General features: G+C 55.2%; 1 protein-coding gene across 1 annotated transcript; it reads right to left on the reverse strand.

Annotated features, from left to right (window-relative positions):
• Positions 1 to 317: 317 nt before the first annotated feature.
• Positions 318 to 15,181, reverse strand: TMEM130 (transmembrane protein 130). Its single transcript, XM_052636033.1, has 8 exons — positions 15,097 to 15,181; positions 8,245 to 8,550; positions 6,254 to 6,413; positions 5,084 to 5,250; positions 4,289 to 4,373; positions 3,044 to 3,246; positions 979 to 1,091; positions 318 to 506 (listed from the first exon to the last, which is right to left on the reverse strand). The coding sequence occupies exons 1-8, from the start codon at positions 15,179 to 15,181 to the stop codon at positions 318 to 320; spliced, it is 1,308 nt and encodes a 435-aa protein (XP_052491993.1).
• Between the last annotated feature and the right edge of the window lie 536 nt (positions 15,182 to 15,717).

The raw sequence follows: 15,717 nt of genomic DNA on the forward strand, positions 1-15,717 counted from the left end.
GAATCGGTGAGGGGCAACGGGCACACCTGGTAGAGAACAGGGGCCACGTCCAGTGTCAGAGTCCCGCTTGGGGGCCTCCTCAAAGGCAAGGGGCGGAGCAGGGCTGACCGAGAGGGGCTTCCGGCCGTATAGATGGATGGACGGCTGGGAGGTGGGACTGAGCGGGGCTTGTGGAGGTGGCTAGACTGTACAGATGGATGACTGGCCAGGGCGGATGGCCCCACACTCATGGTGTGCACCAGCCTTCCCCCGACACAGCCCAAAATTCCCGGTCAGCAGTCAGTTAACACTGAAACTGGGTTGGGGGTGGGCGGCGCTCAGACCGTGTAAGTTTTGACAGACTTGTAGAGGGGAGGCAGCAGCCTGTGGTTCTCGCGGACGACCTCCAGGTACTCAGACGGCGTCTCCAGTAAGAAGGGCCCACAGCACATCTGGCAGCAGCACCTGACCCCCGTGGGCGGCTCCGGGTTCTTGTCAGACATGGGGGAAAAGTCAAAATCAGCCACCTATGGTGAACAAAACCCCATGGGTCAATCACCCTCCCACCCACCGGGAGCCCTGTGAGGTGGCCTTACGAGCTCAGCAACCTGGCTGGGCAGCCTCTTACAAGCACAGCTGTCTGGTTGCTGCACGCACAGAAACACCTCTCGGACACTACACGGGGCTTCCCTGTGCCCTTGGCTTTTCTGCTTTCTGGGTTTCCCCCTGCTTTTGGGTGCTCTCTCCTTTACCAGCTCATGGGCATGGCGGGCAGGCCAAGGGCAAGCGGAGTAGGAGGTAAGTGACATGAGAAACAACCAAGTTGATCAACAGGGCCCCCGTTATGGATGCTTCATGGGTATGTCAGCCCCAGCCCTGGGGTCTTGCTCTGACATCCAGAGCACCTCCTAGACCCCCTGGTCTGGCCCCTTCCTCGCCCTCTCCATAGATCCTCTCCTGTCAAGGCCAGGGGTCCATCTCTCCCCACCGAGCACCCACCTCCACCATGTCCTTCTGGTGAGTAGCATTCCTCAGGGTCATGTACATGATGAAGGCCAGCATCATGGTGATGAGCGTGGCACATGGGAAAGCAAAGACAGCCGGCTGGATGCCTGGGAGGAAGAGAGGGTGAAGCCATGAGCCTGGGCAGACAGTGCTGAATACCAGCTCTCAGGGTGCAGCATGGGGGAGAGAACAGAGCCAACCAGAGCCTTTTCCCTCTTTGTGTGTGTGGATCCCAATCAGGCAACTCCGATGGGCAAATCCAGGATTTCACAAAACCCAAGGTAGGGTCTGTTGGGGTTTTAAAGTGATACTTGATAGTAACTTCCAAAGGGTGCAACTAAATTTCCCACCAGAGTGTGGGCTGGACTCATAGCAACTTGCTTCTAAACAGCGGCAGAGGACAGAGGGATGATGTACAACTTCCAAGCCTAGACCATGAAAGACCCAGCAGCTCCCTTCTTTCTCTCTCGGGTGACTTGCGTTGGGGAAGGAGACCAGGGTGTGAGGACACCCAAGCATCCCTGTGACCTCCAGCAGCTCTGGGCTTGCTCGCTTAGATCCTGTTGTGGAGAAGCCACAGGGCAGAGCAAGAAGAGCCCAGCGGGTCCTGGGGGCAAATCCTGGCTCTGCCCAGGTGACCTGACAGCCATGCTGACCCACGAGGCAGCCGTGGAGATGCAACCAGGTGAGGCAGGTGCAAGGCAGGTGATCGACAAGTGTGGGTTCCTTCTCACCCTTCCCCTGCTCTCCTCCTGGTAGAGACACCACCACACACCAAAAGGATCTGTCTCCGAGGAAAGGCAGCATGGATTACCTGCAGTGCCACCTTTCTCCGCAGGATTCAGGGGACCCCAGGTGCTCAGTGCCCAGGAGGTGCTGGGGGAGTCAGGGCCCAAGGCTGCCAGGGATGCCTGCAGGTCAGAGAGTCTGCCTGGCACACAGGGTCAGCCAGGGCCCAGGGCAGAGCATGGAGTCGGCTCAAGGAAGAGGGACTGGGAGACTAAAGGGGGCAGTGAGCACATCTGGTGCATCGATGGGGCCAACCTTGGGGCAAGTGCAGCTGGCAGGGGGTCCCCTTTAATTCCGCACAGGGTGGGACCTGGCTGGGCATCTGAAAGACCATCCCTAGGGTCTGGGATGCTTTCTACTCCACAGAAGAAAGCCCCCTTCTGGGGGAGGACATCCAGAGGACCCCCTGGAAGTGAAGGGGAGAACCCGGTGCTGTCATCAGCCAATCCCACGGCTGCAAGCCAGCAGCTGGGCCATGTCACTGTTTGGAGAAGAGTATGCCGGGGGGACGGCTGGGCATCCATGTGAATGGGGGAGACTGCACTGCACACTTTCCGAGCTGCCTGCACTCCCTGGGAGACTGAAAGCCCAGTGAGGCCAGCACAGTCGCCATGGAGATGCTTGTTTTGCTGGAAGCAAAAACACTGAGACACAGGTGATGGGGCAGGTGTGACGGCAGTGAAGGATGGAGGGCTCGCGCTGGGGACAAGGGAGGCAGAGGTCACGTGTGGGAGGGACGTTGCCCACTGGCAGCGGTGGTGGCAACGCAAGAGCTGAAGTTGGGATGATCCCGGGGCAGCACGGTGTGGATGGCGCTGGCCCAAATGGTGGGCGCTGGGGCTGGGAGCAGGGGCATCGACAGCGGTGCTGATGTTGGCCAGGGTGGTTGCCGTGGCAGCGTTGACTCTGGCTCGTGAAGATGCTGGAAGAACGGTCAGTAGTGTGTGGTGGTGGTGGCCGTGGTTTTGGACAAGTCGCCGGGCAACGGCTGAGTTTGCTGTTGTTACAGCTAGTGGTGCTGGTGTTGAGGGTGGTGTTGGTGGGACTAAAGGGCTGGTATCGGGGGGCTAGAGCAGTGGCCGATGGCACGAGAGGTTCGTGGTGGTGCTATGGGTGATCAGCACTGGTGTTGACTGGGGCCGGCAGGGCTACCGAGGATTCCAGTAACAGTGGGATAGGCTGCTGGTGGCCACTGGGGGACCAAGGGTGACTGGTGGAGGTGGCAGGGTCGACCGGTTTCTGCTGGGAGCAGAGGCAAAGAGTCACTTACTGGAGGGCCACACCTGGACCTTGTGGTACTGGTGCGCCTTGCTGATGACGTTCTCAGCCTGGATGCTGAAGCAGTAGTCCCCGGGGTCCCGGAAGATGTGGGTCAGGTTGTAAGCCGTGCTGTCCACGGACACCGGGTGGCATTCCCCTTCCTCCAGCGGGAGGCACTCGGGCTTAAGACGCCAGCACACGTTCAGAGGGGGGCTGCAGGGAAATGGGGGGGTGATTTTCAGCAATGGCTTGCCAAGGGGTGTGAGCACAGAGCAAGTCCAAGAAAGGTCAGGCAGTCATGAACTTCAGCGTTCTTTCCAGGAAAGAATACCCCGGCGCCCAGGCCTCCAGGAAACATGATAGTACATAAGAGGTGGCCCGAGATTCCAAGGGGAGGCCAGGGCAGTGACACATACAGGGACATGCACAGACTGCTGGGTGAGGCAGAATGCATGCTCCAGTGATGCCCTTAGAGTGTCACAGGGACGGAGAAGCACGCTCTCAATGAGGAAGTCAGGGAAGGCTTCCTGGAGGAAGTGACATTTGAGTAGGATCTGAAAGGATAAGTGGGCTTTCTATAGATTTGAAGGGGTGAGGGCAGTCCCACGTTGCAGACAGCCCCACAAGGCCAGTGCTCCCTCCCCTGGACCCTGAGAATGGAGTCATGCTGTGGCTCTCCCACGCCCCACTGAAGGGTGGGCTCATCACTCCGTGTGTTCCCTAACTTGGGTCCCCTCAGGGATGAAATCCAGTGGTCATGTATGGAAGTGACAGTTGGACCATAAAGAAAGTTGAGCGCTGAAGAACTGATGCTTTTGAACTATGGTGCTCAAGAAGAGTCTTGAGAGTCCCTTGGATTGCAAGGAGATCCAACCAGTCCATCCTAAAGGAAATCAGTCCTGAACATTCATTGGAAGGACTGATGCTGAAGCTGAAACTCAATATTTTGGCCACCCGATGCAAAGAATTCACTCATTTGAAGAGACCCTGATGCTGGGAAAGATTGAGGGCAGGAGGAGAAAGGGACAACAGAGGATGAGATGGTTGGATGGCATCACCGACTTGATGGACATGAGTTTGAGCAAGCTCTGGGAGTTGGTGATGGGCAGGGAAGCCTGGCGTGCTGCAGTCCATGGGGTCACAGAGTCGGACACGACTGAACGACTGAACTGAACTGAAACAAAGTCAGGAGCCTCTCAGTGGGAGTGTGGACAGGACCACAGCTCAAGCACAGTGTGCTCCAGGCTTCACTCACCTCCCCATGAAGTTCAAGGTCACTACCATCTTTTGGAACGTCTGAATTAGGGTGGGCCCCAAGACTTGGATGCCTCGAAGGGTTTCTGAAAGGCAAAGAGGAAGACCTCATTATGTCTGGTGGCTGACGACAGCTGTCTCGGGGCTCCCGGGGCTCCCAGGCTGTGCGACCACCACCCTGTCCACTTGACCCCCCGGAAGGAAGGGTCACAGGTCACATCCAGAGTCCTGCTTCCCCATCAGCAGCAGATGCTGGAGCCGCTTAGACTGAGACCGCTGTGGGAAGCCAGCAGGACTCTGGTCAGCAGGACCTGGGGCTGGCTTGGGATAACCACCTCCCTCCCCACCATCTGTGCTGTGTGGGGGGCAGGGGAGCAGCGCCCTGTTTGCATGACTGAGAAATCGGCTGCAGCTGCCCCAGTGCCCCGTCTTAACAAAGCCAGGAGCGGCGGGTCTGGAGGCTCCCTCCCGGTGCAGCCGACAGGGGCCGTCGCGTCCCCGACAGGACGCTCCTTGACTGGAGGCAGATGTAGCCGGAAACAGAGAGTGACGGGGATGCGTCCTATCACGGCACAGAGTCTGGGCTCGGCCACTCGGTGCCCCCTGACCTCCTCCGGGGCCTTCAGTGCCCTCTTAGAAGTGGGGAACGACAGACGCCTCACAGGGCTGCCAAGGGAGCTGAAGAGAGGCTGTGCAAGCCACTCTGATCTGTATGTGATCCAGCCCTGGAAGAAGTGGTACCCAGGGCTCCTCGACGGGCCAAACGCTCAACCCACACCAGCCCCCCGAGACTCACCCTGCAGCTTCAGCGAGGCGGAGAAGTCACCCGTCTTCTGCAGAATGCCCTTCCCGGCGTCCGGTGTGACCTGCTCCCACCCTGCCACCACCTTGACCTTCACGGTGAAGGATCCGATGATGGAATAGTTATAATAGACGGTACCATCTCTGGTCACCATCTGGGTGCTGTAAGGTGTTGGGGAGGGGAGAGATGACAGGAGTGATCCACGTGACTTTTTAGGGTCAGCGGTTGGGTGTCCAGTGACACATTCAGACCAATGTCATTTTGCGAGCCAAAATGTCACCTTAGCAGCAGTCCCCAGGGCCAGCCAGGCCATGAGGTCAGCTGACCTGCATGGGTGGAGTGGCTGCTGGTCATCTTTGGACTTGTAAGTTACAGGTAGAAGAACTCTTAGCAACAGGCGCCTGTCGCCTGCCAGGAAGAGCTCTGCAACTCCATCCAGACCAAGGACGGACCATGTGTTAGATAGACATGATCTGGGAAGGGGAGAAATACGAACTTTGGAGTTAAGACAAATCTGGCTTTGAATCTCAGCTCCAAATTTCCTATCTACATAACTCTCAGCCTTACTTTTCTCATCTGTAAAACAGGAAGAATCATACCTCCATCTTAGGTTATGACTTTTTCCCCTACAATTACCTGAATCACTTCAAAAGGAGCTTGAGTAACAATAAAGAAAATATTTTTGTTGATTTGTTGATGCTCTTTATATATGAAGTTTATCAAACCTTTACCTATTATATATCTTCCAAATATTTTCTTCCAGTTTAACCATTATCTTTTGGCTCAACTTGCTTCTTTCATTTCAAATTTTAAATCTGATAATGCCAAACTTCGCATTTTTTTTCCTTTACAGTTTCTACCTTTTATTTGTATTCTTAGAAATGCCTTCCCCACTGCCAAACTATTCAATTGCAGGGGATCATCGCCTACATTCCAATCTAGTCTGGGTTTATTATGTTTACTGTTTACTATTTTAAATCTGTAAATTTGGAACAGGTTTTGTTAGGGATTAGACTGGCTCACACTGGTCCCCAGGGACCCCGAGTTTGGCAGAGCGGGTGTGCAAGGCATGTTCGGAGTGAGCGAGAGCAGGCGAAGATAGCAGAGTACAGAGCGCTCCACACAGGCCAGGCCTCTGGGGCATCAGAGGGGGTCAGAACATACCCATCTCCAAAGTCCCAGCTGTAGAGGAATGAGGCATTCTTGAGGAAGTTGCTGGGGTCGTGGAGGAGGAAGGAGACTTTAAGGACTGTCTTGGTGAGGTAGGAGCTGGGCCAGGGCAGGGAGGTGTTCTGGGTGACCACAAGGTTCCCCACGAGGAACTCTGGGAGGGAGAAACCAGGGAGGGTGAGTCCCCCGCCCCCAGGGTGGAGGAGGGCGGAGACATGTGCCCGCTGGCAGGGCAGCCTCTCCCCGACCCGACCTCCTGACTGTCACCGCCGTGGTAGCAAGAGGGGACCCTGCAGGTCTCCGAACACAGAGGCATACGGCCCCCTCCTAGGCACTGCCCCGGGCCAGCGGATGCTGGTGAAGACTCACTTCCTGTCTTACACATACAGTTCGCTCCTGTACCCCTTTCAGCAGGACCCTGAACTTTCTGGCACAAAAGATGCCCAGGACCAGAAGGAAATGCGCAGGCTTTTAAATCGACTCTTGGGAAATATTTTGAAGTATTAGATGAGCCTAGAAAAAACACAAGATTTCTACTGACCACATTTGCTGTTGCTGTTTAGTCACTCAGTCGTGTCTGACTCTTTTGCAACCGCGTGGACTGTAGCCCGAGGCTCCTCTGTCTGTGGGATTCTCCAGGCAAGAATACTGGAGTGGGTTGCCATTTCCTTCTCCTGGGGATCTTCCCAACCCAGGGATGCAACCACATCTCACACACTGCAGGTGGATTCTTTACCACTGAGCCAGGTGAGAAGCCCATTGCCAAGTATACGTGTGTACGTACTTAAGGTATACATACATTAAACACAGTTGATCAAATTGGTCATAGAATTTCATTTTGATCTTTAAAAATTTACAAGCCTGAGTACTCTCTCAGGCTAAAACACACTCTTTGTAAAGATCATTATTATTACAAATTATATCAGTATTCTTATGGCTGCATACTTAGCTTGTTGCTATTTTCCTCTGTTTTATAGAAACTGTAATGAACACTTTTGTGCATAAACCATTACCCAAATGGAGGTTCATTACCTGAAGATAAGTTCTTTAATAGATTGTAGGGATTTCTCTGAGGCTTCTTCCCTGGTAGCTCAGCTGGTAAAGAATCTGCCTGCAATGCAGGAGATGCCGGTTTGATTCCTGGGTCAGGAAGATCCCCTGGAGAAGGGATAGGAAACCCACTCCCGTATTCTTGGGCTTCCCTGATGGCTCAGAGGGTAAAGAATCCGCCTGGAGTGCGAGAGACCTGGGTTCGATCCCTGGGTTGGGAAGATCCCCTGGAGGAGGGCATGGCAACCAACTCCAGTATTCTTGCCTAGAGAATCCCCATGGACAGAAGAGCCTGGCGGGCTACAGTCCACAGGTTGCAAAGCAGTGATTCAACCCAGCATAGCACAGGGACTTCCCTGGTGGTCCAGCGGCTAAGACTGCACACCTCCAAGGCAGGGGGCCTGGGAGCTGGACTCCACATGCTACCATTAAGAGCTCCCATGCCGGAACTAAGGATCCTGCCTGAGATAAGACCCAGCGCAGCCAAAGAAATGAGAAAAAAATTGATTGTAAACTCCAAGAAAGCAGGGAGTTCTTGGAAATAGAGAGAAGGGAGGGAGGGTGTGAGGGAGGAAGAAGGGGAAAGAGAGGGGGGTGGGGGGGATAGGGAAAGAGAGAAAGAGAAAGAAGGAGCGGAAGACTGAAATAACTTACAGCCATTGATACATATGGATCAGCTCCTCTCCCAAAGCAGTGTATCAGTTTACACCCCAGTAGCAAATACGCACTTTGTGTCCATTTCAGCACAGCCCTGCCAGCAATGGGTATTACCATTTTCTGATCCTTTGTGAACGCAACTGACAGAAACTGAGAACCATGGGTCTGATCTGCCTGTGTGTGATGGGTGTGATGCCTATGATGCAGGTTGTGATGCCTGGTTGTTTTCTCTGCCCCAAGAGCCTGAAGGCAAATCAGCTAGGAGGGAAGGTCCTCACCAGTGATGGGGAGGACGAGGAGGCTCCTGGCCACAGGCTGGCACATCCCACAGTCGGCGGCGGTGACCCAGACGGAGACCGGGAAGTCCCCGGGCACGCTCCCCACAACGCGGATGGTGGAACTGAAAGCCTCGTCTGCCTTCCCCGTGAGCAGCAGTGGGGTGTGGATCCAGTGGAAGTGGTAGAGGTGGGTGCTGGCGGGCAGGGCCAGGCTGCCGTTGTCGTCGGCCACCAGGCTGGCCATGATGGTCACCTCTGCCCCCGTGGTGGCAGGGCCATCAGTGGTGAGCTGAAGCTCATACAAGCCTAGGAACCCAGAAACAAAGGCTGTGTTTCAGGAGAGGGCATGGCCAGGAGTGCCACTGCCCCACGCTGCGTGGGCGTCTCTTCATCTTATGGGTGGAGAAACTGAGTCAGGTCAAGGGACAAGCCCAAGGATCATACAATTAGCACATTGCCAGGCCCAGCTGACTCCAAACCCACACTCTTTCCAGTGTCTCAATGTATTTTCTTTTTTCATGCCAGCCACACAGGGCCTTATAGAGCCTGAGTCTGCTGACCTGGCCAGGCTTCTCAGCTACAAAAATGACCATCAGTTCATGTCACAGGAGGACCCACTGCAGCTGCTTCCCAGAAAGGGCCCCCCATCACCCACTGTTTGGGCCCGAGCTTTACATGTGAAACAAAATTGCAAGTTGAAACACAGAGCTGAATTTGGACCCCCTTAGAGGCTTCACGCCTTGACATGGCAGAACAAGCCTTGGGAGGAAGGGTCACTGTGATCCAAGACTAGGCCCCTTCTCTTTGGTCTCAGACTGCAAATCCATAAACTGAGAGCTTCTAGATCTGAGCCACCCGATACGGTTGGTTCCACTAGCCATGTGGGGCTCCCGAAGCTTCAGTCAAAAGGAAACAAACTTCAAACCCACTTTCTCGGTCCCACTGGCCACGTTCCAAGGGCTCAACAGCCGCATGTGGCCAAGGGTCACGAGAGTGGACACTGTGGATACAGATCTTCATTATCACAGAAAGCTCCACAGGACCACACGTTCTCAGGGACCCCCAGGGTCTCGGCTGGGGTCAGCACTGGAGCGCTCTGATTCCAGCTGGGTCTGCTCCTTGAGGAACTTGAGCTGACATATTGGGGATACAGCTCTTACAGGGAACCTGGGAATTAAGACTTGCAGGTTGCAAGCAGAGAACAGGGCCTCGGGACTTCCCTGGTGGTCCAATGGCTAAGACTCTGCTCTCCCAGTGCAGGGGGCCTGGGTTCAATCCCTGGTCAGGGAACTAGATCCCTCATGTCATAACAGAAAAAAAAAAAGATTCCTCATGCTGCAACTGAAAAAAAGATCCTGCATGCTGCAACAAACAAGAAAGATCCCACATGCCTCAGTGAAGACCTGGCATGGCCAAATAATATAAATAATTTTTTTTTTTAATAAACAAATATTTTTTTCAAAAGAGAGAGAGAGAACAGGGCCTGGTGGACATGGAATGGAGACCATGTAAGAGACCTTTTAAATAATACTCCCCACCCGACCAAGACCATTCAGTCTTACGCTGAATGTAAGATTAATTATAATCTGAAAATACAGAAAGGTATAAAATTTTTTAAAAAAAGAAAACTTTTAAAATAATCGGCAACAATCCCTCTTACTATATTTGGACATTTCCTACTATTTTTAACAAATGATGCTTACTCTGAGATTATTCCACTGTTGTTGCTGGTTTTGCATATCAAGCATCTTCCTAAATTATTATGCTTCACCTGCTTTAGATAGCTGCAGACTTTTATCATACTCGTGGGTAAGATTTTAAAAATCAGGTTTGTTTCCATCATAAAAGTTAAGCCGGGTCTTCAGTGGTTCAGATTCCATGCTCCCAATGCAGGGGGCACGGGTTGGATCTCTGGCTGGGGAACTAAAATCTCGCATGCCACACAGCACAGCACGGCCACACACACACAAGGTAATACATGTGCGTAAAGAGTATTAGAAGTGTCCTGTTACCCTACACCTCCCCCGCAAAAAAACAGCTGCTAACAGATTAAGGTCCTCTGGCTCTTTTTCATGCACCAAAGCTTCAATTTCGTCAGAATCACCCTCTGCACACAACTCTGCATGATTTTATTTCCACACGACAACACATCAGAAGGATGTCCGCGGGGGCCCTAACATGAACTTCAGTGGTTGCAAGATAATCTCTCAAGCAGGTGTATCTGAATTCCCAGAACCCTTCCCTCTCGTCAATAGCACTACTGCATGTTTCGGTAACTCTTTTCCCGCAATTTGGGTTTTCCTCTTCAGGTGCGACGTCTGAAGGGCTGGCGAGGTTAGACTGTCCAGCCTGTGGCAGGGCACACCTGGGCAGACGAGGTGATACAGAAGGAAGGGAGGAGGGGCCACAACACCCACCCCCATCATTTCAGCCCCTCCCACCTCTCCTTTTCCAGGCATAGGCACCCCCTCCCTTGGCTTCTGGTACCTCCTAAATGCTGATGGAACCCAGGAACAGTGACTGCAATTCTACTAAGCAGTAATGTTGTAGTAGCTACTAACCACATGCCATTACGTTTAATCACTTAAATGTAATTAATACTAAAAAATTCAGTCCCTCCATTGCACCAGAGCCACATTTCAAGTGCTCAAGAGCCATAGCTCTCCCAGACAGCACAGATGGAAAATATATCCTTCATCATCCAAAGTTCTGTAGGCCAGGAGTGCAGCAGCAGTCCCCAGCCTTTTCGGCACCTGGGGCCGGTTTCGTGGAAGACAATTTTCCCACTGAGCTGGGTAGGGAGCGGGGTAGGGATGGTTTCAGGATGGTTCAAGTGCATCACGTTTATCACGCACTTCATTTCTATCATTACTACATCAGCTCCACTTCAGATCACCAGGCATTCATCCCAGAGGTTGGGGTGCCCTGCTCTAGACCCCCTAGCTTTCTCCCCTCCCAAACCTATCATTCTCATTACCTGTCATTCTCTGTCTGGTTAAAGGGTCCAGCTGTTTCAAGACCCAGTCCCTGGGCCCCTGCCACTCTTGCTGCTCCTTGCCATCACTACGAACACCACTTGTGTGTGTGTGTGCGTGTGTGTGTGCGTGTGCGTGTGTGCGTGTGTGTGTGCGTGTGTGTGTGTGTGTGTGTGTGTGCGCTCAGTCACTCAGTCGTGTCTGACTCTTTGCGACCCCATGGACTGTAGCCCGCCAGGCTCCTCTGTCCATGGGATTCTCCAGGCAAGAACACTGGAGTGGGTTGCCATGCCCTCCTCCAGGGGATCTTCCCATCCCAGGGATCGAACCCACATCTCTTGTGTCTCCTGCACTTCCAGGCAGATTCTTTACCACTAGCGCCACCCTGGGAAGCCCCCATCCAGCAGATGACTGCTCCATCCTACCTGCTGACCCTTGGCCTCCAGTCCTGCCCTACTCTCAGCCACCCCAGCAAGCAGCTTCCTGCACAGTTCATCTGATCACAGGCCAGCCTCTGGGTAGAAGGAATCCACATTCATGTCTTGGCACATCCATGCTGTAGCTTTAACACTTGCTCTGTCCTTCATAGCCTCAAGGCCTTTGCACATGCTGTCACCTAGCTGTCTGTGGATATAACTTCTTCCAGGAAGCCCTCCCTGACTCCCACCCCCCCCGCCCCCGCCCCCACCTCTTTAGCAGTCTCCCAACAGCTTGGCACACAGCTCACCCTGGCTTGGGATAGACATTGCCTCATCTCCCCTAACTGCACCGCAAGCTCCCTGAGGGCAGGACCGGGGTCATCCCCATCTCCTCTGAGCCTAGTCAAGCACTCGGCACCAAGTAGGGGTTGGACACTGTGCTGCGGAGTGGCACCTGGAGAGAAGGGTGTGGCAGAAGGACCAGGCCACCTGGCGCTGCCCTAGGAAACTCTTCATCCAGGTGCTGCAGACTGCGCCCCTTCCTTGGGCCCCACCCCACAGCTCTGAGGGGACCCAGAAGTACAGGACGTGCCCCCTGCTCTTGTGGGGTTCACGAGAGACCTGTTCATTCAGCCAAACTGGGAGGTGGGTGAGTGGGTCCTCAGCTGGATCCCATTCACCCGGCGACACCACGTTGCCTGCCCCCACTGGGGACTCTCTGTCTCCAGCCTTCTTATCACTCATGTTACACATCGGTTCCAAATCCCTTTCCTTGATGCCATATTTTGGATTATAAAGTCATCTGGGCCAGCACTGCAAAAGGGACCGGCAGTGTCTTAACCTCAAGGAGAGAATTCCAGACAGAGAAGTCTCTCCAAGAAAACACAGTGTATGGCTGAGTCCCTTTGCTGTCCACCTGAAATTACCACCATATTATTAATCTGCTGCTACTGCTGCTGCTAAGTCACTTCAGTCGAGTCCGACTCTGTGTGACCCCATAGACGGCAGCCCACCAGGCTCCCCCGTCCCTGGGATTCTCCAGGCAAGAGTACTGGAATGAGGTGCCATTGCCTTCTCCAATTAATTTGCTATACTCCAACATAAAATAAAAGCTAAAAAAAAAATAAACTTTCAAAGATTCTTTAAATTGAAAAAAAAACAAAACAAAACAGTGTAGATTTTACACTGGGGAACCTGAGTCCCCAAGGGCTCCCAGGGGATAACGCTACTGCCTGGTGTCAGAGTAAATCTGCCTTGCCCCAGGCTAAGTCCCTCTGGCTATGGGGCAGCCTCTGGCAGAGAAAGGGGCCCAGCCTTTCGCCAGGCTGCAGCAAAAGGAGGCGCTGAGATGAGAGGCCATTTCCACCCTTCCCCCACTTGCTCTTGCCCACTGTCTCCCCCCGCCCCCCCCCCCCCCGCCCCCGCCACCGACAAGGAGAGGCTCGTGGGCCAGAGCGAGGCTGGCAGGTGGCAGGGACATTCGGCTGCATGCTAATGGTCAGCTAGAATCTGCAGCAAGACGGGGCGCATGTCAGCAGGATGATGAGTACGAGACGACGCAGATCGGTTGCCAGGGGAATGGAATAGGGGCGCAGCCAGCTCAGCTGGGAGGAGGGACGGGGTGGGGGAGGGCAGGGGATGTGGCTACAGCAAACGCAGCTACGGCAGACAAGTGGCCCAGCTCCTGGGAGCCATCCCCTCCAGCACCTATCCAGACGCTGAGACTCCAAGGGCACTTTTCTCAGGCTTGTGTTTTTGTTTTTTAAAGCAGGTATTTCACAGCCCCTGGGTGATGCTGCCCCTCGTCTTCAGGGTCTCAGAATTGTCCAGAATCTGAAATAGACCATGAAGGCTTTGCCACCTGTGGCTGAAGAGACCAAGCCCCGGTGGGGTAACCTACCCGTCGAAATCCATGTTTCCGGTTCAGGAGCCCAGGTTGCCCTGGCCTTGGAGTACAGAGCAGCCCACGCCAGGGTTGAGGGACCCCACAGGCACCCCAGTGGCACAGAGCTGAGAGGGCCACAGCAAGACGTGAAGTGGCAAGAGCCATGAAGCTTGACCCGTGGAAGAACGCCCACCAGCAGGCTCCCTTGGATTCCACCTGGAGCATGTACATACTCCCTGACCACACAGCCTGCAGGGGCCCTAGAACCTTCTAGAAAAGGGTTACATCGGCCTTTGCACCTTGCACATGTTGTCAGCCCAAAACACTTCCCAAAGTATCTCTGAAGTGTGAACAACACAACCTGGAATTAATAAATGGTCCAGGACACCGACTTGTGACTTCAACCCTTGGTACAGGAAGCATGTCTGAGTCTAACCCAGACCTGGGGAGGCTGCAAAAGGGCTTCTGAATCTTTCTCTCCTGTGGGTTTTCCCCAACCGCATCTCAGCTGTTTCAACTGTATCATGGGTGCAGTAGGCCAGGCTGGGAACCACATATGATTTCCAAAGAATTAACCCCCTCCTTTTTTTTTCCAGCAATTTAGGCCACATTGATCATTTCTGGACACCTCTAAACCTAACAGACAAGAGACCTCATTTCTATGTGAATATCCAGGGAGAAGCAGATTATCCTGACGAGCACAAAATTCTCTTAACATTCACTCCTAAGATGCAGGGTTTTTACTTTCCCTTGTGGCTTTCATTTCACAAGTTAGGATTTGATCTCTTCTTCTCTCTACCATTCTTTGAAGGGTGGACGGGGCATGATGAACATATTGGATAATATTGAATAGCTGCGTTCAAGAATATTGAACGCACTCAATAGCTGCCAACAGTCTCCTCCAAACTCTCCAACCTAGGTCCCCTTTATTTTGTCGCCAAAATGGGCCAGAAAAAGGCGGTGCTGGCCTTCGGGCGGTGAGGAGGTGGGGATGCTAGAAGCACAGCACCGGGGGACACGGAGTGGTACCCAGCGGATCCAGCTCGGGGTCCATTTTGGAAACCATTCCCAGAGAGGAAATGGCAGGCTGGCTTCCCGGGCTCTGAAAATCGCATCCCCCCGCCCCCAACCACCACCCCGAAGCCGACACGAGCTGGGTGGCACGCCTCTCCCAATAAGGCAACATTTGGAGGCAATCTGGCCGCGCTCTCTGGGGTCTGTGGCGTGACGACCGACCCCAGCATCCCCGGTCCCCCCGCAGCATCCTCCCCCACCTCCAGCGGCTTCGAGGTTCCCAGGCTCCGGGATGGAGGCCCCGGCCACCGCGCCGTTCCTAGGGCAGGGCCGATCTGGAGGGGGCTGCAGAAGCGAGGGGCGCGGGGAGCCCCCCAAGTGCCGGCGACTTCAGGGGACAGGGGCGAAGGGACAGGCCGTGCTCCCCTCCACAGTGCGCGGCCTCGGGAGAGGAGGGAGGTGAGCGCAGGGCGCCACCTCCGCAGCCCCGGCTCCCGGCGAGGCCCCCGGCGCGCAGCCGACCGGGGAGGGCGACCGGCCGATCCGCGCGGCGCCTTACCTGCGGCCACCCTAGCCGGGGCCAAGGGCAGGAGGCAGGCTAGCCAGAGGATGCGGCCGAGGCGCGGCCAGAGCGCCCGGGCCATGGCGGCGCCGGGAGCCGCTGGAACGCCGAGGGGACGCGGCTGGGCTCGACTGCGGCGGCGGCCGCCGGTGGGGCGCGCGGCGAGGGCGGTGCGGGGAGGCGCGGGCGCGGCGCCGGCTCGTCCTCGCCTCGGATCGCGGAGTCTCCGCGCGGCCCCGCCGCCCACGGCCCGCCGCGCCGCCCCCGGCCCACGTCAGCCGCGTCGCGCCCCCTCCCCGGCCCCCGCTGCTCCCGCCCCTCTCCGCGGTCCTCCCGGCTCCCCGCGGGCCCCAGCTCCTCCAGTCTGCGCCCCCTCCTCCCTCCCGTCGCCGCGCCGCTCCTCTCCCCTCGATCCCTCCCCTCCCCGCTGCCCGCTCCTCCGGTCGGCGCCCCCTCCCCTCCCCGCGTCCGTGCCCGCGCCCGGCGACTCTGACTCAGCGTCCCCAGAGGCGCGCGCGACGCTGCGACGCCTCGAGAAGGGCCCTTTGGGCTCTTTCTCCAGGTGCCTTCGCTCATGGCGCACACGGCTTGGAGATGCTGCCCTCCGTTCAAGAAATG

The sequence above is a fragment of the Budorcas taxicolor genome, chromosome 2 (genome assembly GCF_023091745.1).
Source record: "Budorcas taxicolor isolate Tak-1 chromosome 2, Takin1.1, whole genome shotgun sequence".
Classification (NCBI taxonomy): Eukaryota; Metazoa; Chordata; class Mammalia; order Artiodactyla; family Bovidae; genus Budorcas; species Budorcas taxicolor.

Excerpts from the sequence above, each read along its gene's own strand:
- TMEM130 (XM_052636033.1), bottom strand. The coding sequence starts at position 15,181 with ATGGCCCGGGCGCTCTGGCCGCGCCTCGGCCGCATCCTCTGGCTAGCC. Across the intron at positions 4,374-5,083 it reads CGCCTCGCTGAAGCTGCAGG|AAACCCTTCGAGGCATCCAA; the intron begins GTGAGTCTCGGG and ends TTTGCCTTTCAG. Across the intron at positions 3,247-4,288 it reads ACCTTGAACTTCATGGGGAG|CCCCCCTCTGAACGTGTGCT; the intron begins GTGAGTGAAGCC and ends ATTTCCCTGCAG.